At 41.0% G+C, this 23,542-nt stretch overlaps 1 protein-coding gene and 1 pseudogene across 2 annotated transcripts in view; one reads left to right on the top strand and one right to left on the bottom strand.

Annotated features, from left to right (window-relative positions):
• Positions 1–334: 334 nt before the first annotated feature.
• LOC113920353 lies at positions 335–7,066 on the top strand (annotated as a pseudogene).
• The window catches only part of GAD1 (glutamate decarboxylase 1), a 43,713-nt gene continuing 25,496 nt past the window's right edge, over positions 5,326–23,542 (bottom strand). For both annotated transcript variants that reach the window (XM_027589840.2, XM_027589839.2), the window contains 11 exons: positions 22,428–22,540; positions 20,993–21,108; positions 20,833–20,912; positions 20,555–20,609; positions 19,153–19,269; positions 17,915–17,979; positions 14,389–14,467; positions 13,130–13,279; positions 10,701–10,808; positions 8,520–8,609; positions 5,326–7,734 (listed from right to left, as the gene is read on the bottom strand). In XM_027589840.2, coding sequence (XP_027445641.1) covers positions 7,561–7,734; positions 8,520–8,609; positions 10,701–10,808; positions 13,130–13,279; positions 14,389–14,467; positions 17,915–17,979; positions 19,153–19,269; positions 20,555–20,609; positions 20,833–20,912; positions 20,993–21,108; positions 22,428–22,540 — 1,147 coding nt within the window. In that variant the 3' untranslated portion in view covers positions 5,326–7,560. The remainder of the gene's footprint in view (positions 7,735–8,519; positions 8,610–10,700; positions 10,809–13,129; positions 13,280–14,388; positions 14,468–17,914; positions 17,980–19,152; positions 19,270–20,554; positions 20,610–20,832; positions 20,913–20,992; positions 21,109–22,427; positions 22,541–23,542) is intronic.

The following is a 23,542-nucleotide window of genomic DNA, read 5'->3' as shown; positions in this document are numbered from 1 at the left end:
CAAACTGAGGGTTCTAGAGGGGAGGGGTGGGGGGATGGGTTAACCTGGTGATGGGTATTAAGGAGGGCATGTACTGAATGGAGCGCTGGGTGTTATACGCAAACAATGAATTATGGAACACTGCAACAAAAACTAATGATGTAATGTATGGTGATTAACATAACAGTAAAAAAAAAGAAGAGGTTATTATGGACACCTTTATGCCAATAAATCTGAAAACTTAAAAATATGTAAAAATTCCTAGAGAATGTAACTCGCAAAAACGGACTCAAAAAGACAGGGAGGTCATTTCCAGGTGGTGCAGGACAGAGTGGACGACGGCCTGCAGAGCAACATGTCTAAGTTTTAATGTGACTGCTGTGACACATTCCTCACCCATGACTCTCCATCTGTGAGGAAGACACACTGCAATGGTAGGAAACAGAAAGAGAATGTGAAAGACTACTATCAGAAATGGATGGAAGAGCAGGCTCAGAGCCTGATCAACAAAACAACCGCTGCATTTCAACAAGGAAAGATACCTTCTATTCCATTCGCTGCTTCTCCTCCTGCAGGGGCAATGATCCCACCTGCCCCAGTCTCCCGGGTCCTCCCCTCCCTGGTAGGATGCCAGAACCCCATATGGGGGTCCTCCCATGATGCCAATGATGGGTCTTCCTCCTTCTGGGATGATGCCAGTGGGACCTGCTCCTGGAATGAGGCTGCCTATGGGAGGTCACATGCCAATGATGAGACCTCCCACCCATACCATGATGGTGCCCACTTTGGTAGTGGGACCAAAAAAAAAAAAAAAAAAACAATTTGTGAAATATGAAAATAAAATTGTCAACTCATTTAGTTAAAAAAAAGACATGGAAAACAAATTGTTTATGAGTAATACTATATTAATTAAATATTTATTTATTGCAGAAACTTAGCAAACTAGGAGTAAAAAGAAATTTCTTTATCCCAATAAAGGGCATCTATGAAACAACCTAAAGGAAACATAAAACTGAATGGTTACTGGTGAAAGCATTCCCTCTAATATCAGGACTAAGGCCAGGGTGCCTGCTACCAACACTTCTTTTCTGCATTGTACTGCATATCTTGACCAGTGCAGCATATCAAGGGAAAGGGGTGGGGGAAGGTATCAGAATCAAAAATGAATAAATAAAGCTGTCATTATCTGTAGATGGTGTATTTCTCTATTTGGGAAACACTAAAGAACCAAAATTTTTTGAGTTTTAGCAAACTTTCTGGATACAGAATCATTACCCTAAAGACAATTACATTTGCATACCTCAGCAACAGTTAGAAAATATATTTTTAAAAAGATTTATTTATTTATTTTAGAGAGAAAGAGAGCATGCGTGAGCAGGAGAGAGAGTAGATGAGGTAGAGAGAGAATCTAAAGCAGACTCTGTGCTGAGCATGGAGCCCGACGTGGGGCTCAGTCTCACAACCCTGAGATCATTATGTGAGCTGAAATCAAGAGTTGGATGCCCAACTGAGCTACCCAGGTCCCCCTGGAAAATTTAATTTCTAAAAGATGCCATTTTGGGGTGAAATAGATCAAGAGGATTAAGAATACACTTATCATGGTGAGGACTGAGTAACATATAGAATTATTGAATCATATATAGTACACCTGAAGCTAATATAAGCTAATATAATATTGTATATTGTATTGTTATAATTGTTAATTATACTTCAATAAAAAAGGCCATTTAAAATAACAACAATATAGGACACCTAGGAATAGATCTATCAAAAATTGTGCATATCTATTGTAAAACCTTATTGAAAGACATTGAAGATGACCTAGTTAAGTGGAGATATGTACTATGATTATGATTACTATATTCAATATTGAAAATATGCTGATGCTCTTCAAACTGATCCACAGATTCAATAAAATTCGAATAGGATTTTTTTGTGGAAGTTGATGAATTGATTCTAAAATTATATGGAAATTTATATGGAAGAGTAAGGGCTAATAATAGCTCTCACTCTTGAAGAAGAACCAAATACAAAAAAAAAATCAATTTAAGACAAATAGAGACTTAAATGTGAAAGGAATAAAACCATAAAACTTAGAAGCCAATATATATATGAAAATATCTTTATGACTTTAAGGTCGGGAAGAATTTCTTAAGACACACAAAAAAGCAGAAAATGTAAAGATAAATAACTGATGAATTCCACTACATTAAATTTAAGAACTTATGTTTTCAAAAAAGACCATTAATCAGATGAAAATTTAACCTCCAAATTAGGAGAAGGTATTTGCCAAACGTATAATCAAAAAGAATTAGTACTTGGAATGTATAAAGAACTTCTAAATATCATAAGAAAAAGACAAACAACTCAACTGAAAGTTGGACAAAGAGCATGATTTAGGCATTTCATAGAAGAGAGAACACAAATGATTCATAAAAATATGAAAAGATACCTCATTTTTAATCAGGGTAAGACAAATTAAAACCACAATGAGATGTTATTTCATACTCACTAGACTGGCAAAATTATTAAGCCAAGTGATGGTGAGGTCATGGAAAAACGTGCTGCTAGTTAATGTGCAACTTGGTATGACCGCTCTGCTTTACTCAGTGAAGTTCAACAACGTGACCCAGCGATTTCACTTCTAGATATAAACCTTAGACAAATATTTTTTTTACACATGCACCAGCCAGCAAGTACAAGAATGCTCATAGCAACACTGGCCTTACAGGAAACTGGAAAAAAATTAACATATCCACCCCCTATAAATGGATAAACCAACTGAAGTATGTTCATGCAATGGAATAGCTGTAAAAAATGAATGAATCCTGGCTGAAACCATCATCAAAGGTAAATCTCAAAAACATGAGACCAAAAAAAAAAAAAAAAAAAATGAGGCCACCACATAAGGCTGTGATTGCAGGCTGTGGCAATGGGTTCAGTAGGCACTGTAGTCTATTCTATGCTCCATGTGCCAAGCTGTACACACTGGCACAGGAATGCCTGTCCCTGAAGGGAAGGGTGTCTCTTTAGTTTTTTTAACTGCACAAAGACCCTCTATAGGTTAGCTCTGGTCCCACAAAACCGTAAGGTTGAATAGAAAGACAAATCAGAGAAGTACATATATTCTGTATAATATTGTATTTCTATAAAGTGTGACTAAAACTAAACAATAATGATTCATATATACGTGGTAAAACTATACAGAAAAACAAGAGAGTGATTAACACAAAATTCAGAATAGTGGATTATTTCTTGGGAAAGGGGAAGCATCCAGTTAGGAAGGGTTCACGATGGGTGAGACAGCTCTAAGATAGATAACGTTCTATTTCTTTGGCTGAGTAGTGGGTACTCGAGTATCGTGTTGTCATTCTTTATCCTTTACATGCCTGTTTGTTTGTTTGTTTAAAGCTCCTTATATATTCCATGTAATGATTTTAAATAAAAGGGACTCCACCCAAGAGTACTGCCTGAGGAGAAGGGCTCCCAACAAAAGGTTTGGACAGGGTAGCTTGCCAAGGGGCCCAGAGCTGAGGGTCTGAGTCCTAAGTAGCCACAGGAGGGGAGACGCTGACTGCCTCATGTGCAGTGAGGTGGGAGGACCTCAATGGGCTGCATCAAAACTGCTTCATGAGAAAGCAAAACCACAGCAAGGTGGGGCGCCTGGGCGGCTCAGTCGTTGGGCGTCTGCCTTGGCTCAGGTCATGATCCCAGGGTCCTGGGATGGAGCCCTGCATCAGGCTCCCTGCTCCGCGGGAAGCTTGCTTCTCCCTCTCCCACTCTCCCTGCTTGTGTTCCTTCTCTTGCTGTCTCTCTCTCTCTGTCAAATAAATAAATCTTAAAAAAAAAAAACAGCCAGCAAGATGACTATTAGAATGAAAACATATGTCCATATAAAAACTTGTACACACTTGTACACCAAGGTTCATAGTAGTATTATTGACAATAACCCCAAAATGGAAACAACCCCAATGTCCACTAACTGATGAATGGGTAAATAAAATGTAGTGTATCTCCAAGTGGAATATTATTCAGCAATAATGGAAATGAGGTGTTGATAAATGCTACAGCATGGATGAACCTTGAAAACATGCTCAGTTATAGAAGCCAGTCACAAAAGACCACAGATGGTGTGATTTCATTTATATGAAGTGTCTAGAAAAAGCAGATCTGTAGACAGAAAGTAAATGAGTGGTTTCCAGGGGCTAGAGGGAGTGTTTGTGTGGGAATGAAGAGAGACTGCTAATAGGTATAAGGTTTCTTTTTAGGATGATGAAAGTGTCCCAAAACTGATTGTGGTAATGGATATACATCTCTGTGAATATACTACAAACCAGGGAGTTGTACATTTTAAATGGGTGAATTATATGGTCATGTAAATTATATCTCAATAAAACTATAACTAAGAAAAAGAAAGGCTAAAATTTTTAAAAAATTGGTAATACCAACTATCAGTGAGAATACAGAGAAATTGGAAAATTTGTACATTGCTGGTGAGACTGCAAAATGGTACAGCCACCTTGGAAAACAGTATAGCAGTTTCTTGTAAAGTTAAACACACTCTATACCGTATGATCTAGCAATTCTATACCTAGCTATTTACCCAGGTTAAATGAAAACCTATGTTCACACAAGTCTGCACAACAACATTTATAGCGACTTAATTTTAATTGCTCCAAAGTACAAACAACCCACATTTCCCTCTGAGGAAATGGATAAACACACTGGTACATCCATACAAATGAAACACTACGCAGTCATGAAAGGAACTAACAACTGATGCAGACAACAGCAAGGATGAATTTCAAATGCATTGTGTTAAGTGAAACAAACCAGACTCAAAAGGCTGCATGTTATATGATTCCATTTACACGATGGGAAAGGCAAAACTCTAGGAACAGAAAACAAAGCAGAAGTTGCCAGGAATTAGAGACTGGGAGAGGTGCTGCATATAAGGGGACAGGGGGACATTTATTGGTGCGATGCACTGTTCTAGATCTTGATTGTGGTGTTGGTTACAGAACTGAATGGGTTCATTAGAACTCACAGAATACTATACACAGTATACTATAAAGAATGAATTTTATTGTATTTTAGATTTTACCTTAATAAAAGAAAAATCCCCACCCCCCCCACGCCCAAATGGTCCCATGAGAAAAAAAAAATCTCATGGACCAGAGGCCCTGATGCTAGATGAGAATTTATCAGCTATCTAAAATTGTGCTTTTTTTACTCTAACCCTTCTGCCCCTAGGGGAAATGCAGTAGCTAGGGAGCAGAGATGAGCTAAAAGAGTAAAAAAAAAAAAAAAAAAGAAGCTGACCTTGTCCCACCACCAGCCTGTCTCCCCCTACCACTATAGGATGGCAGCCTAAAACAGTGCTGGACCAAGGGAGGGGAGAAACTCTCTGTTGTATAAAAACTTGAAGTCCTCCCTTGTTACACTGAGCTGGATATTTGCTAAAATGAAACTGTTCTTGTAACTGAGAGGCCAGAAAAGCTATGGGATTGACCTGAATTCAAACAGGGGCATGGGGAAAGAATCATACCACAGAGGGGATTGGAAGAAACAGTGGCAGAAAGAATAAAGCGACTTTATGATCATCTCCCTGGGGAACCTGGTCTTACTTCAACAGTTAATCGTGCAGTCAGTATGCTAACTACAAAGGACTCTTATCCAATCCCTCCACATGCTGAATCGAGAGCTCCTTGTATTCCAAATGAGAGAAATAGTATTATTATAGCTTAACAGAATGTAGAAAGCGGGACCTATTTCCTGATGATCCAGCACCAAGGCATATTTCCTGAAAAAGTGAATCGGGCCCACTGTACAAGCATGAGCAGCATCAAGGCATGATTCCATGATTGTAGAGGCAGTCAGATACCACAGATGCCAAATGCTGTAAGATCCCCATTAGAAGGAAAATTTGTCCGCCACACACATCACTGTAATCCCGGTGCCTAGAACAGTGCCTGTGACAGAGGAAGAAAACAGGTTTTGAATGGCTGCATGAATGGAACTCCAAGATGCAAGTAGGAAAATGAGAAACAGGGATGGCTTTTCTTTCTCTGGGCTTGAATGGCAAATTTTATTTAATTGCAATCAGAATGATTTTACAGATCGGGTTTGGGCACCTATGACAGTGCGTTGAGTCCCAGCTTAAGAAGGGTAGTGACCATCACCTAAAGGCAGCTGGTGGAAAAGGGCTGGACTGGGCCCTGATCGGTAACCATCACTGGAAAGCTCTGTGTATGAAACACAAACTAGAAGAAAATTTTGTTCAGATTCTCCATGGAGAATATTTTTATTTATTTATATTCTTCTTGCATACTCTAAAACGCACAGTGTGAATTTCCTTTCCTCAAAAACAGTTATGAGCCTGGTCAATTTATGGGAGCTCTTCAGAAGGTCTTCGGAAACGTTGCCTTAGTTTTGAGCTAAGCGAGTCACAGAGATTGGTCATGAACTACTACAAAATTACAGGAGATCTAGTTATTATCCAACAGTTACTAGAAAAGCATTGAGAACACCAGACATATAGCCAGACAGAGAGGGTAATAGAAGAGCAGATGCTATTTAAGTCATGGGATTTCCATACAGATGATTCTATGTACAGTATCAGAATTCTCTTACAGACAGTAAACTTATGCTTTGATCATTATTTTAAGGGCACTCTAATATAAATACAAGTCTCACTAATTTTAATCTTTTTTCTTTGGCTCACAAATGCACGAAAATACCATAAACAGTTTCCTGAACTTACTGCATTAATATATAAATAAGATACATTACAAATGGGAAGAAAATACAAGACGCCTCTTTAGCATGGTAAATCTCTGAATATAAATAAGCAATTATTTCATTTACCTACAATTTAAACAGTTGTCATTTACCTACAATTTAAACAGTCATTGAAATCATTACATGTGTTCTTCCCCTACCCCACAAAGGTCAGACAACAGAAATATACACAGTCTACACAAATTAGTCCCCCAAAATACAACAACAGCACACCTGTAACAATGACTCCACTACAATTTTCCCCTTACAGGATACTAATGGAGAGGGTGTAACTCTTGTCATCTAGTGGTACTTTGTTTCATCCGTCATCACTTCAGGTAGGAGAAACATTGACAACGAGGTCAACTCTTGCCAACACTATGTCCCTTGGTCCCTATGACACAACATCTTGAAAAACATCTTTCCTGGGATTGTTGGGCAAGCTGGTTTGCAGCATGTTTGGCCCCTCAGTAACTGCTGAAGGTAAAGTTAATTCTCTTGGAGTGAGAGACATGCTGTGATCTATCACCAAGCCACACTCATGATGATACAACATACACATATAGAGAGAGAGGTATATATAACTGTACATATATACTGTGTTCCTAATGGGCAACTTTTTAAAAAGAACATTATTTCCTACTAACTATAACAAGCTTAAGTAAGGTTTAAACAGTATTCTTTGAGATATTATATTTCCCCTCAATGAGATAGCCTATGTGGTTTAGCCATTTACAGAGGTTGTTCTAGAATGCCAGAAGGAAAAGGAATTCCCATAAACTCATGGTCTGTGGAGGGCAATTACAGATCCTGGCCCAGTCTTTCTATCTCCTCAATGAGGAAGTCAATATCAGACTGCGTAGCGGCTGGGTTCGAGATGACCATCCGGAAAAAGTTGGCCTTGTCCCCCTGAGGCTGGTAGCCAACCATGGTCGTGCCAGACTCCATCATCAGCGCTTTGATTTTGGGGGCCACCTTGTGATGGAAAACAAAACAAAACTCAAGACCAACATTAACACCACTCTCTTCTGAACAATGCAACCCATTTCTTAGTTGGAAAAAAGAGCCATTTGTTTTTTACTATCTGTATCTATACCGGCACAAAGGCAAATATTTTATATCTGAGTTTCTTCAGGGGTTAATATCCAATGACTGAGACTACCCAATCATAAATTCCCTCAGAAACTACTGTGTGACTGAATTTTCAAAGTCAGTCATAGAACAATGATAAAATAAAAAACAAAAACAAAAAACTCTTATAGGCTGCAACACAAATTAAGGCTTCTGAATCATCCAGAACCCAGGATCTTGCCTGGCACATAGACTGTGCTCAATGAATATTTGTTGGATGAATGAAATATTATATAAGTTCAATGCTAATACCAACAACTACAAATAATAAACTGGATATAGAAATCAACAACTAGAATGAATCAGCGTTAGAGTGGACTTGAACTTAGTAAAAGACATTTTAATAGAGTTTAATATGGACGTTCCTAGGAATATGTATATCATTCAACTGTCCTGCATACAGCAACACCAACCTAAGACAGAGATGTGTCCTTTAGAGGTTCCCCCTGTATCTGAATCACAGCAAAGGGACAATCCAGATTCGAAAAGAATATAACAAGATGGCTCTCTACCACCCCAAGTCTTTATTTTTTATTTTTCCTCCACTAGAAGGACACAGTAAAGTGTGGATGTTATGACTAGTTAGAGAAATTGCATAGGGTTAGATGAGACAAGGAGAGATTCCATACCCTGTGTAGTTTTTCCCGTCGTTCAGGGCTATCCGGAATGCCCCTGAGGCTTTGTGGAATATACCAGAAACAGACATTTGTATGCTCAGGCTGCAGAGATTTTCACAAACAAAGAAACCAGAAAATTATGAGAACTTGAAAGAAAGTTATTCCCAAACCTCTATGTGCCCTTGGTGAAAGGCTCTCAGACCAAAAAAAAAAATTTTTTTTCATAAAGGTCTTCAAGTCCATCTTGAAGGCAATGTTACTTCTATACTAGGGAGAACAATGCCTCGTTTATCCAGTCATATCTGGCAAGAGAGCTGCTTCCTATAACCAATTTTCTAGATGACCTAAGGTTACCACCTTTTAAAAAAAAAAAAAGATTTTATTTATTTTTTGACAGAGAGAGACAGCGAAAGAGAGAACACAAGCAGGGGAGAGTGGGAGAGGGAGAAGCAGGCTTCCCGCGGAGCAGGGAGCCCGATGCGGGGCTCGATCCCAGGACCCTGGGATCACGACCTGAGCCGAAGGCAGACGCTCAACAACTGAGCCACCCAGGCGCCCCACCACCTTTTTAAAGATTTTATTTCTCTATCTTAGAGTGTGTGTGTGTGCGTGGAGGAGTGGGGATAGGGACAGAGGGGGAGGAAGGAGGACAAGCAGACTCTGCGCTGAGTGCAGAGCCGGATGCAGGACTCACTCTCACAACCACAAGACCATGACCTGAACCGAAATCAAGAGTTAGCTGCCTAACTGACTGAGCCACCCAGGCACCCCATTCATGATCTCCAAGTTACTACCTTTAAACATTGAAGTGTTAAAAAATTATTACATTTGGGTAGTTTTTAAAAAGAGTATTATCCATCTTGCCATTTTGTAGTGCCTCATATATAGAAGATGCTCAGCACAGTTTATTTGAATGCTGAATATGTTATGAATTAATTATATTGATACTGAATCTTCTCTTGATGACTCCGGATTATTATAACGGACATTAATACCGTGTCTAAACCATAAGACAGGTCTCACTGAGGTGCCTAGAACTCTTTAGTGTCTCTGCTCTAAAACCTCCTCTCCTTTTCCAGTTCTTCTGTATTCTTGCCATAATTTTTGAATTTCCTTCCACACTGCTGTTTATCACTCTGCCTGCCTCTACCTGGCTTGAGATATCACATTTGTCTCTAAACTGCTAGAATATTCAAAATAGTGTAAATACTCCAAGTGCGGTCCCCCAGGTGAAATGCATGAGCACTGTGTCATTGAGTTGAACTGCTCAGGGCTTTTTCTTCCTCATTGGGTGACTCCCCAGCACGTTCCTAATAGTTTAGATTGCCTGTTAAATAGACTAAGTTGAATGTAGGTGTTGTTATACTGGTGTATACTGGCTCCCATTCTAACTTTCTTTATCCAACTGTGAACTCCATTAAGTCAGAGACAGTGTCTGTTTTGGTTACTACTATATAACCCAGTTCATGGCATGGGATCTAGCACACAGTAAGCATTCAGTCAATACTAATATGACAAGTACCTTACTGTGGGCAATGTGGATATGAACTCAGGGCAGAAACAAACAAACAAAATTTTTAAGAGAGAGGGGGTGTGGAGGAGGGGAAGGGCAGAGGGAGAGGGAGAGAGAATCTTAAGCAGCCTCCACGCCCAGCGCGTGAGCCCAGTGCAGGGCTTACACTCACGATCCTGAGATCATGAGCTGAGCTGAAATCAAGAGTAGGATGCTTAACCAACAAAGCCACCTGGGTACCCCAGAGCAGAAACAATTTTATCTTGCTCTCTTCATAATGAATCTATGTAAAGTAGAACTTCATTTTAGAACCAGTCTTGGGAGACAACGTTATATCCATCCTATAAACTTCTTGGAACTGAGAAATACTTTATCATGGAGGTTCAACAAAATAATAAGACATACGTGGGAGAGATAAAGGATTCAAACATGCCAAGTAAAGAGCTCTTCTCTGCAAAGGGCTGGTCAAAAGCTGTACCATTTTAGAAAAGGCAAAGGGCAAAAGTCATCCTAACGCTATCAAAAGAGAAGTTCATAGACACAGAGGGAAATAAATGAAGAGTACCTAAAAACAAAAATTCAGAAGCAGCTTCTGGCAATGTGGGAAAATATGGCTTCAGGAGCATCCCTCATTAGATTTTCTGGAAATGCTGTGTATCTAGTCCATGACGACAACTTACCTCCCCATCAAAAACCATCTCAAATTCTTCTCTGTTTTTAATCTTGGCATAGAGGTATTCAGCCAGTTCCAAGCATTTGTTGATCTGATTTTCAAATCCCACTGTGCCCTAGTTTAGAAAAAGAAAAGTCATGTTGGTTGGTGATGGGTTGCATTTTCCTGCAATGAGCATTTGAGAAAGCTATGCTGACCTTGTCTATTGGAATTACACATAAGAGTATTCTTGGAGATGGTTAGGAAGAACTACCTAATTAAATGAGTACAGTTTCTTCACAGCACTGCAAACAATAAAAGGAAGCACATCTACTCTCTTTGGAAGGTACTCTAGTCTCTGGGCAGTTAGTCTCAATAGGACTTTTAGCTTCCTTCTAGTCACTCACAGCCTGGGCCTGAAGCCTATTGTTAGTTTGCTTTAGAACAGCGTACTCAAAGTGTAGCTGTCCACAAACTGTAACTGGCGCATGCAAATATGAGAACAGAAATGAGATTAAGCAGTAAGAAATTTTAATAGCATTTTGACAGAGTAATTTTATGTCTACTGACTCTAGTTTTAAAAATTGATGTTTAAGCCTTATATAGTTTTTTATTTAATTTTTCTAGCAATTCATCATCATTTATTGTATTGGTCCACGATAGGTGAAACAGCAACAACAACAATTGGTTCTTCACCACAGAGTTGGTGAAATACTACTCTAGAACCCACCTTCCCAGCCGTAGGTCCTAGCCAAGCACGTCCCCATACTCCCTGGCAGGCTACCTTGCACATAACACAGTATCATCTCTTTTCAGTGCCAGGCAGGCAGGCAGGTGGGGAAGCCATTGGTTTTAGTACACGCACTGAGATTGCAGGAGTGGCTCTAGCTATTGACAAACTGGCTGAGCATGAGTTTCAAAAGCCAGCATGGCTGATTAGTAACAGTGGCATGGGGGTTGTTGAGTGGGTCGGTGTCAACATGGTGAGCAGATGTGCAAGGCTGGCTTGTAGATTCTCAATGGGCCTGGGCAGAATCCAACACAGGCAAAGCATGAGCCTCCCCAAGTAGTTACTGCTGAGTGTGATACCTTGGCCAGTCCACTTTCTTATTTTTTTTTCCTTTTGAAAGATTTTATTTATTTATTTGTCAGACACAGAGCGAGAAGAGAGCACAGGTGTACAAGCAGGGGGAGCGGCAGGCAGAGGGAGAAGCAGACACCCTGCCAAGCAGGGAGCCTGATGTGGGGCTCGATCCCAGCACCCTGGGATCACGACCTGAGCCGAAAGCAGATGCTCAACCAACTGAGCCACCCAGGCCTCCCTTGGCCAGTCCACTTTCCACTTGAGAAAGAAGCCCGCACTGGGGTCCCACCTCAGCAACCAATTCACCATGAGCCAAACTCCTGGCAGATGGTTCAAGAGGTTATTGTTAGGCAAAAATGAAGAAATAAATTACTGATATAGGCCACATGGCCTTCTAACTTTCTAAATGATAGGGCTCGTTCTCTTGTTGCAATGCATGGCTATTTATATGCCTAAAATACCTATGATGACTTTGTGGTAGAAATCAGACTATTTCTATATTAAGACAAAATGACTTAATGAGGAAAAAAACTAATAATCCATCAAATCCTTCCTACAGAAAAAACATTTGATTAGATGTTTTGCTGGAAAACTTTGTTGTTTTGGTATTAGTAGATACAATCTTAAATGTGGAAATTATTAAAATTACTCTACAGTAGGTAAATAAAAACAATGGTTGCAATATAAAGCTGTGAAATCAAAATTGCCTTAGTTGATTGCATACTTTTGAAACAAACAGTCAAAATGGCAATCCTCTCCCTCACCCATATTTAGGGGGAGATTCCAATAGTTTGCTTTTTTTTTTTTTTTTTAGACACAGAAATGCAATCCGAAAGGTTGATGAACGCAGATGCAGCATGCCTTAATCTAGCAGTAGGATTTCTCAGAATAAAGTATGCAGTTTTCCAGAATAGCATATAAAGCACAAATAATGAGAAAGTCATTATTTAATAGAACTAAAAACTGTCACGTATTTCCCATGATTTGAAGCCTCATAAAGAAATTCAGGGTTCTGCATAGAATAATGCAGTAATTTTATCTCCCTTTCTCTACATCTGCACTAAATAATTTCAGCATCCCTAAGGATTATGGAGAAAGTCCTTATCTTGGCAAAATTTTTAGTTGTTACAAGAGAAAGTTACAAGAAAACTCCATGTTAATTCAAATTGAGGAGACTGAATGGAAGGAGGGAGATTCTGACATAAGGGATAAAGTGATCTCATTTGCAAACAAAGAGAATACAGTTAACTCCATTATCTAGATACTGATGACACACATATTAAATTATCTGTGATATATCTTTGGCTCTTCTTTGCCAGCCAGCCTGTGCGAATTGCACTTCTGCTCTGTGTCCTGACTTCTCTCCTTTGTACCTTTGCTTTCCACATCAGCCAGAACTTGAAAATGTCCACGTGGCGGCCACACTGGATTGCTTTGTCCCCAGTGTCATAGGAGACATCATACTGCTTGTCCGGCTGGAAAAGGTATCCGGCACACATCTGGTTGCATCCTTGGAGTATACCCTATCATGAAAATCAAGACAAGCTTGCATCTGTATTCGTCGGGTCAGAGATGTGAATGGCTTTGAAACAGGGCTGGTGGGAAGGAGGGACTTGGGATCACATGCAACCTTTCTTCTAATGTCTTTATAAGACCTTGCATTTGTTCTGATATCTTTCTCGAAAACCACCCTTGGAAAAACTTCTGCCCCTTTGTCTCTGTCACTCTGACTAGAAAATGATTTTTTAGTCTCATATGCTTACAAGAAGGGACCCACCGTCCCCTCTAGGGGGCATTTGGGGTGTTTCGGGTTGTTTCCAAGACTGGGAAGTTCTATGGCATTCAGTGGACAAGGGTTGGGGATATAAACTCCCTGCAGCAGGTGGAACAGTCTCATGCTACGAAAAATTTTCCTCCCCCAAAGTGCCCCCCTCCCCAAGTCTTCTAGACTTTTCCAGGATCTCCTATAATGTTAACAGACGCTCTATTAGGAAAGTAGTAAAGAGCTTGGGCAGGCTCTGGCTCCTACAAGCTAGAGACAGATTTTTGGAATGCCTCAGTGTACATACATTTTATTGGAGCAACAATGCTTTTGAAAGCAGGGTCCTATTATTAGACACTTAAAGAACTAACTTATTTACAGAAGCTTTTTAGTCATCATTCCTTATTGTCCTAAGTTGACATTTGCAGTTGTTGTTCTGCCTAATTTGCTTCAGCTCTTGGGACCACACACTCATGCTAAGAACTTGTAGTATGTTTAGGGAGCTCTTTTTGTATTCACTGAGGTGAGAGTTGGTGGCTCACCCAATGGTGCTCACTTTTGCTTGTACAAACATGAAGGAATGAGCAACGAAATAACGTCCTTACAGTTTCTGTCACTGACAGGGCCCTGAGCGCCGAACAGTAGGGAGGACAGGCGAGGGCAAGAGCCAAGAGGAGGCACGAGCTGGCTGTAGGCTCAGAGACAAGGGCAGGAAAGAACTGCAATGGTAGTTTCAATGGGGCTGTCAATCTTGCATGTTTGTCAAGGACAGGAAACCAAAACCAAAACAGAACGAAAACACGCTTTTCTCCTCTTGTGCCTTGTAAAGGACATTCAGGCTGCCAGCTCATCTTTGGAGGAGGTACAGACCTTTTCCTTGACAAGAATGGCAGAGCACTGCAACAGCACGCCCATCATCTTGTGAGGGTTCCAGGTGACTGAGTTGGCCCTGAAAGAAGCACATGATACACTCTGAGGGGAAGGTGCAGGAGTCAGCGAGAGGCAACTGTCCTCTTGAGGAAAACGCCACCCGTTGCAACTGGAGTTGGTATACGTTTTCGATGCCTACTCCCCCAGATTGGCTAATCAAACAGTAAACAAATATTTTGCAGGCAGTCTCAGGGTCCTACGCTGCAGACTGCCTCCTCTAAATAACCGCTATTAATAATAGCTAACATTCATGAAGAGCGTTTATTATGTGTCCTGTTGTTCTGAGAGCTTTACAGGCATTATATCAGTATGGTATGGTGGTTGAGAACTCAGGCTTTGGAGTCGGACTGTCCAAGTCTGAATCCTGGCTTTGACACTGGAGAGTTTGGGCAAGTAACCTAACTCCTCTGTGCCTCAGTGTTCCCATCAGTAAAATGGGGGGGAATAGTGTCTACCTCCCAGAAGTTAATAAAGGATAAATGAGTAGACACATATAAAATGCTTATAACCACTCCTGGAATACCTAATTCTCACAACAACCCTATGATGTAGGGATTCTCATCCCCTCTCTTTTACATGGAGAAACTGAGGCATGAAAGGGTTAAATGCATCACCCAAACTCAAACAGCCGGGCAGTGCCAGAGCCAAGATTCAAGTCCAGGGAGTGAGACTGCGGGAGCCAGTGCTCATAACTCTTCTACTAGCCTGCCTCCCTCTCGGCAATGGACCCTGGCTTCCCTCTGCCTTCCTGTCCTTATTTATCAAATGCGCTGGCGATGCTGACCTACCTGCTTATGAGGTAGCATGAAGAGTGACACCTAAAAGCAGGGATCATCTGGATAACTCTAGATTTTGACTCCTTAGCAGCATTGTTGAATTGCCAAATGAACAGGATCTTGCCAGTGTAGGTTGCAATGATGGCTGAACAAGCAGGGTTTCCTAGCAACCACATCAGTCGTTCAGACACAATAAAACGGTTAAGGAGCTCGCTGGCTAAGCCATTACAGAGACAACTAAGTCGAGTGCCTGATGACTAAAATGGGGTAACTTGCTTCAGTGGTTTACAGACTCCTTCCCAATGGCCTGGCCCACAGCTGGGCTCCCCACTTTCATACCTGTGAAGGATATTCTCCCCAGATACAGCTCTGAATTATACTGCCTCTGTTCTCCCTAGAGCTAAACCCTTGCTGTGATTTTTTAACCTCTTCATCTTGCTGAGGTCCTCTAGATGGAAAATAATTTAGTGTCCAGGTGACGCTAGGGTGTGTACTATGTTTCAAGGAGAAGTAAGGCCTGAAGTATTCTTTCACAATAACCTTTGTGAAAGAGACCTGTGAAGAATTCTTTAAAAAGGTGACTAAATGTTTATCACAGTAAAAGTTTATCTAAAAGTTTATCACAGTAAAAATCATCAGTGTCAGGCCATATTTAAAAGGTAGTGGATTTAATCCCAATTTTCTCATAGCTATCATTTACTGAGTCATTAAAATTTTTTATTTAGATCTCATAAAATGTCTTAAATGGTTTTTTGAATGTCTTAGAGGTCGGAAGTAAATGGTTCTTTGCTGTTCCAAGTGTAAAGTAACAAGACATGATATGGATTCAATTTCTTTTAGAAGACATATGTGCTTTAAAATGTTAGAAAGATCTGTGCAAAACGTTTCAGGTTTTCCTGGACTCAAAGATGGAAAATGGAAATTGCTTGAGAAATCTAAAGTTCAGTTGGACTGGCTCATCTACATTTAGTATATTATCCTCCAAGTCATAGGGTCATATAATTATGCTTCAAAGAGTCAGTCCCACTCACCTTGACCCTGGCCTTCCAAAACTGAAGGGAAGAGGCACAGTAGAGGTAACTGAAACTCAAGCCAGAGTCCTTACTGTGAGAGAAGCCGCTGGTGGGTTTTCCCTGCTCCCAGCCCACCTCTCCACTTCACTCTGCTCTCACCTCTTCTACTTTGCTCCAGCCACACTGGCCTCTTTGATGGTCCTCCAATTTGCCAAGAAAAGTCCTACCCCAGGGCCTTTGTACTTGCCCTTCCACCACCTGGAATACTCTTTTGTGTATCCTTGCTTCCTGTCTCCCTTTATCCCAGTATCCGCTGCAATGTCACATCCTCAGGAAGGCCTCTGACTACCCTGTCTCAAATGGCATGCCTTTGTCCTTACTACCCTGCTTTATTTTTCTTTACTATGAGGCAGACTGAATATCTCCTTGTTTATGAACAGCTAGCTCACTGGATGGTAAGCTTCAGGAAGGTAAATCTCTTAGTTGATAACACCTTCTAGATACTGCCTTATTTTTCCTACGTGTACCAGATACACATTTTTTTTTAGAAAAGTGCCATAGATGGCTAGACTAAAGGCAGGTAACTGAGTAGTCACATCCACGCCTGCCTGGCTCATGACAGGTGCTCAGTAAATATTTGCTGAATGAATAAATGAATCGAGGTGAGCTCGTTTTGGATCAAATCTTTGGAGTCAGGTTAAAATCATGTTTGGTTTATGACTACATTCTCTCTGATCAGAAGCTTCTGTTCCTGATACGAAATGTGCCAGGTTAGCAAGTGAACACAAGAAATGCTTCTAATTCTAGCTGGCGGGGTAGGGACCTGGTTCTCCTAGGTTGAGGTAGGGGTGTCCTGGCAGCAGTGAATGACTTGGGAAAAGCCCAGATGGGTTTTGGTGCCTCAGTGCTCCTCTGGGTAATCTTCTTTGCCTCTTCAGCCCCTGGAGGTGACAGGAGAGGGGACTGCCATTTGCCATGGGTGCAAGACCCAAACATGCCAAAGGCTTTGACCACCAACCAAGTAAACTCAGTGATTGAGAAGAACAGGGAACAAAAGGGGAGCTTCAGTTTGGGAGCTTGTGCAGAAATGGCTCTGATACTGGGCCAGAAAAAATAAAAAGGAGAATGGGTTAGGGGAAAAAAAAATCATATTTAGCTTAGAACCACCCACTGAACTTAAACGGTGAGCAAGAAAATAAATTAGTCAGATCAACTGATCAACTGAGTTTGATCAACTACATTAGTTAGAACCATCCCACTCTCAGCAGTAACTTTAATGAGAGAGAAGAGTGGACCGAATCCGTGCCCCTTTCTGTGCCCTTGTTAAACTCTCCTTTAGCCTCTAGATCCCTGCACTGCTTACTTTCTCTTCTCTACTAGCTGGCCACCTAGCGATCACGTCTGTCGTTGTGTTTACCACATTGTGTTGTCACTGTTTACTTATCTTTCTCTCTTTCTAAATGGTGAACTCACTGAGGACTCGTTTGACTGGGAATCATTTTTGATTTCCCAGTGCCTAGCATACAATAATTGCTCAGTAAATGCCTACTGAACTAAGGTGGACCTAGTCCTATGGAAGTAAGACATTGGGAATCAGGGTGGGGAACATCAGCGGACGGGGCGGCCCAGCACGTTTGACGGCCTGGATGAAAGGCGGCCCTGAGTTCAGGCCCTTACCTTTCTATGCCGCTGAGTTTGTGGCGGTGCTTCCTGGACATGAGCAGCCCACCGCCCCAGGCAGCCTGTGAGGACAGAGACAGGAGAGGGAGGGGGAGCAGTGACATTTAAGACTCACAAACCAATCACTCCACACCTCTAGTAAAATATGAAAGAGAACGTAAATGGTGAAAAGCATGAGTTTCACAAAAGGAACCCACACTGATTGTTCAACCAGTGGCAGTTGTAATTTAATTTATCATCTGTCACTTCTTCGTCAAAAGTTCCTCCAGGTTAACCGCAGAGCGGCTGTGAGAATGATACAGATAAATTGGGTCTGAGCCTGTGGTGCCAAGACCCAAAGGCCCAGCATCCTGTGGAAAGCCAGGGATGCTCAGTGAGCCCCACCATTGCTCTGGAAGTGACCCAAAGGACTGGAGACTGCCATCCGATTCTCCCTAGGGTAGAATTCTAAGGGCTCCTGAAAAAAGTCAGAAAGCAGCAACTCTGCTGGGCTCAGGGGTCCCACAACGGCGAGACATTTTTGTGGGTATGCTGATGCAGGTTTACTGAACGGCTTGGGACACCACATGCCACAACAGCCTTTGTTGGTCATGTGCTCAACAGTCGGGCAAATTACCCAGCTGTCCAGTTGTGAGAAGTTATATCCGTAAGAGAATGGAGAGAGAAAAAGGAAAAAATACACCCAGTCTCACATGTGGAAAATGTACTTTTTATGTTCCTAGGAAAATTTGGGACTAAATCTCTTCGTTGATAACACCTTCCTATAGGGCCTTATTTTTCCTACATGTACCAGATACATGGTTGTTTTTTTTTTTTTTTTTTTTTTGAAAAGGGTCATAGATGGCTGGATTGAAGGCAGGCAGCTGAGTGTCCGGATTCACGGCTACTTTCTATACATTGTAGCTTATACTTTTTTCCCTCCGAAACCAGCTATACTCCACTCTGTAGCCATTTGTCTAGACACAAGCTTCCTGGAAAGGTGAGGGGGACTGTATTCTCACAAGGACCGCAGAAGACAGCGGTGGGCAGGTGAGGAGCCGGATGAGTCCTAGAACATGGACAGGCCTGTAGTATGTACCCGTCATGAATGGCCGGCTGGAGGCCACAGGAGGGCGAGCTGATGGGACGTAGAGAGAGGGCTGGCTGGGGCATGGGGAGAAGCTTGCAGCAAATCGTAAAGCAGAGAGGTGTCCACCCCCAAACGGACTGGCTACTCTGTGAGTGACAGCACTTACATCGACATGTAGCCATAGGTTATATTTCTCACATATATCTGCAATCTCCTGTATTGGATCAAAAGCTCCATACACCGTCGTACCAGCAGTTGCATTGACATAGAGAGGAACAAATCCCTACAAGGGAAGAGAGACAGGCTGATGAGTCTTTTCAACCCTCTCCTTTCCACATGAAGTAGAAGAGCTGCAGTAGCCTTTCTTTCTAACACAGATCCGCTAAGCTGCTGTGCTGTCAGATACGGTATCTGGGAGAATTCTTTGTTGGTTCATTTATTCATTCATTCAACAAATAGCTTTTGAGCAACATTTATGCGCCAGGCCCTGTTTGCTGAGCTATAGAGGACTACAGCAGTGAGCACAACAGATGGAGATGTCTGTCCTCACGGAGCTAACATTCTAGTGGGGAGTGACAGACAATAAACAAAATTAAAGAAGCCAAATACACAGTATGTTCAACAGCGATAAGTTCTATAGCAAAGAGGAAAGCAGGAAAGAGTAATAAGTGTTTGGAGTGATGGGCAGGTAGCTCTGAACATCATCTGGGTATTATACATTTTAGAAGCTGTGTTGCTCTAAGGGTATTGATGTAATAATTATACTGAGGCATTGTTTGGTTATTTAAAACACGGTGGAAGCTGAAACATTCATGAATAGTCGACACAGTAAAATTTTCACGTGAACAAGAAATACATGAGTGAGTGGAGTAATAGGGCTAAGACAGGCTTGGGAGAATCTAGGAGTCCTAGGTTTTTTTCAAGCTCAGCTCCACCCATGCCCGTTGCTCAGTCCTAGTGACATTTCCATCCATCTCCTCTACTGACCAGCAAACAGCTAAGGCTAGAGAATGAGGTACAGGATGTAACCAAAACAACGAGCTGGTAAATGCCTGATAGCTACCTGGCAGGGCCTCGTGGATACATCTGTTCTGTCAGATTTTTTTTTTTTTAATAGAATTTATTGAGGCTGGATTCACCAAGTACCATGGGCCATCTGCCAAGGCATGGAAGCACTCTGCTAAACAGAAGCCTAAGCTAAAATGGTATTTGTTAAAATGAGATTATACCTAACAAGTAGCAAGTAAAAAGCTCAATTAGGCTGTATCTTCATGATGATTGGGTAGTGGATTTATTGAAGTACATCAAACTAATCATTTGGCATAATAAAGATAGGACAAGTCTTAATTAAGACTGAGTTTCTCATTTAAAAAAATGACATTGTATAGACACAGGTTTAAAGTGGAATCATCTCAAATTGGAAATAAGCAAATGCCTGAGATTATAATTTTAGAAACACAATAAAATTACCTCTTATATTATCAAAGACTTTTATTGTCTAGGGCAGAAAGAAGATATTTTTAAAAACTTGTATTCACCAGAGTTTAGGTGCACCACAGAGTACATACCTTTTGCTTCGCATCAAGAATTTTTGCCTCTAAATCACCTGGAATTATCTTCCCCCTGTAATTATTAAAAAGGAAGAGAAATTAAAATGAAGAATCAATGAGATTGCACATGAAAAAAACTTCAGCAGCAGCAGAAAGTAATTTAATCGGATATTTTCAACAGACCATTAGCAGCTTGGCACACTGTACTGAGTCAGTGCTTAAGCACAATAAAACAAATTTAACAGATGAACACATTTAATACATCAAGAACCTAATATTCACTCTCCCCTGCCTACCTTTCATTGCACTTTATCAAAATCACATTGTCAGTTCCAAAGCCAAGTGCAGCTCCAGCCTTCTTTATGGAATAGTGACTCTGCAACAGAGGATTGAGGTTAGAAATTAGACAGTCCCTTGTAAAACACCATAATCCACAAGCAAGAGCACCCAACTCACATGTTCTGAGGTGAAGAGGACCAGTTTGGGAACGGCCGCCATGCCCTTTGTCTTAACTTCTGGGAAGAACTTGTAGCGAGCAGCCATGATGCTGTACATGTTGGAGATGGCTCCCCCTATGAGCAAGCGGATATAATGGGAGGTATGAAGCTCCATCATTACTGTTTCTAATGACGAAGACTGAGCTGGTGTCTTAAGAGACAAGGGAGGCATGGGGCACCTGGGTGGCTCAGTTGGTTAAGCGACTGCCTTCGGCTCAGGACATGATCCTGGAGTCCCAGGATCGAGTCCCACATCGGGCTCCCTGCTCAGCGGGGAGTCTGCTTCTCCCTCTGACCCTCTCCCCTCTCGTGCTCTCTATCTCTCATTCTCTCTCTCTCAAATAAATAAATAAAATCTTTAAAAAAAAAAGAGAGAGAGACAAGGGAGGCAGAAAGGGGAGGGACAATATCCTGATAGGTTTTGCTGGCTTCCCTATTGCCAGGCTTCCCTCTGGTCCTTTTGCCTTGGGAATACGAGTAGTCACGCTCATTACCAAAGCCATCTAGGCAATCTGGCTGGAGGTGATTCATGTACTCCAATGCCCATTCCACCTGAAGCCTAGACAGAGATATAAGAGGTGGCAATGGCAGTGGCTACAAAGAGACAGGTGAGTTACCACTTTCCTGCTTTGACTTTCTGCTCCATCCATTTACTGAACAAAGATGAATCTATTCTCTGAATCAGAAAGACAGAAAAAGAGAGAGTAATGGAGCCTACAGAAGGAAACAGTGACGTTGCCTGGATACTCTCCTCAAAGAATAGCTCAACTGAGTTATTGAGTCATTTAGGAGAGCTCTAAGTTTATTAAAATAAAACTAAACTTGTGTTTACTTAAATAAAGATCACAAGGAGAATGGAGGTAACTAGATATGTCTGGCAATTCCTTGACAATTAAGCAGGCAAATTCATGGCCAACTTGAATTGCTGGGACAATTGTAATTCTTATTTCTTTTCTTCCCCTTGTACACAATCATGCTGCTCTGACACCACCCCACAGTTCCTTCTTACCTTCAAGAATATCTGTCCTTGTTTTGAAGATTCTTACTGTATTTACATCGAACTAAAGAGTCAAAGTAGATACACTATTTTGGCTGAAATTGATTAGTCAGTTGATAATGTTGATTCACTGATTCCCGGACTAAGCAAATCGTTCTTGACAGACTAGTTGTTTAGCGTGATTTGAACACAACCTTTGTCAGCTTTTACAGCTGAGGCACAGGCTCTGTTAGTGCACATAGTACGCAGCATTCTTGCTAGCCTTCGCCCTGACAAAGACAGGGCAGGAGTGTTGAAAAAAAATATTTTTTAAGATTGTTATTCTTTCACAAACTCACTTTATGTTTAGCGTTCTACAGATCTTGAGGAGAGTCAGGGAAAGAGAAGAGAAACATACCAGGAGAAAATATCCCATCACCGTCTTTACTTGACCATCCAACTATCTCTCTCATCTTCTTAAGTGTTATTTGTTCCATGAGGACAAATACTGGTGCAATTTCATATGTAAACCTGAAAAGGTGGTGAGAAGAAAAATGAACATACAGAAGTCAAACCACTTGTTTGGGGAACACAGATGATAGGTTTAGTACTTGTACTTGGGTTCTAAAAAAAAAAAGGTGTATTCAAAACCCCTAAAACATTTATTTCCTGGAAATGCAGTAAGTCATCAATCATAAAATATCAGAAACCAGCCTGGGTTACCTAGAGAGGTGGTGGAAGTGCCTGCTCTGTGCTTTCTCATCAACAAAATAGATGTTTATCTGAATGGGATGTCTTAGATGTGGTCCACCCAGAAAAATAGAAGGAAAGAAAATGACTTTCCTGGGTCTCCTTCACCTCTAAGATCTAAGATGATGCAAATGTTAATTGAAAAAATGTATTCTAAGATCTACATAAAATTGGTTTGCAACTGACCAAAACCAACTGCCAGTTTCATACTTGTAGAATCTATAAAACCCAGAGCCAAAATCTATCTTTTAAAAACAATGTAAACATCTGAAAGCTAACTGTGAATCTAATTGGAAATACTGACCCAGGTTTTAAAGATCTCAATATAATTATCTACATGGTTTTTCTACTGATAATCCCCAAGGACAGCTATGTTTCTATAATTCTCTGAAGTCAATATCCATCAAGAATAATTATAAGTGATGATTTTCTAATTACCAATTATAAATAATAAGAAGATAGTTAACTGGCATACACAGCTAACTGCAGGCTATCAGATAACCTGGTAGGCTAGCTTTGTCTTCTAACAAACTGATTTAGAAGTGGCAAGCCATACTCTTCTCAAAGCAATTGAGAACCGAAGCACAGTCAAATAGACTAGTCATTGAAACAAGATTGGTGGTACCAAGGATAGGGCTTAAGAGAATTCAAAGAAGGTCCATCCATAGAAAATTAAGCCAGAAAACAAAAAGGTATTTACTGACTCTGAGGCTCTTTGTCTTTCTGCTTTTTGCTTGGTCTTCTTAAGCATTAGAGCCAGTGGGCTTAGCTAAGACCATGCTT

This window comes from Zalophus californianus, chromosome 3 (assembly GCF_009762305.2).
Source record: "Zalophus californianus isolate mZalCal1 chromosome 3, mZalCal1.pri.v2, whole genome shotgun sequence".
Lineage (NCBI taxonomy): Eukaryota > Metazoa > Chordata > Mammalia > Carnivora > Otariidae > Zalophus > Zalophus californianus.
This window is presented reverse-complemented; position numbering and strand designations above follow the sequence as displayed.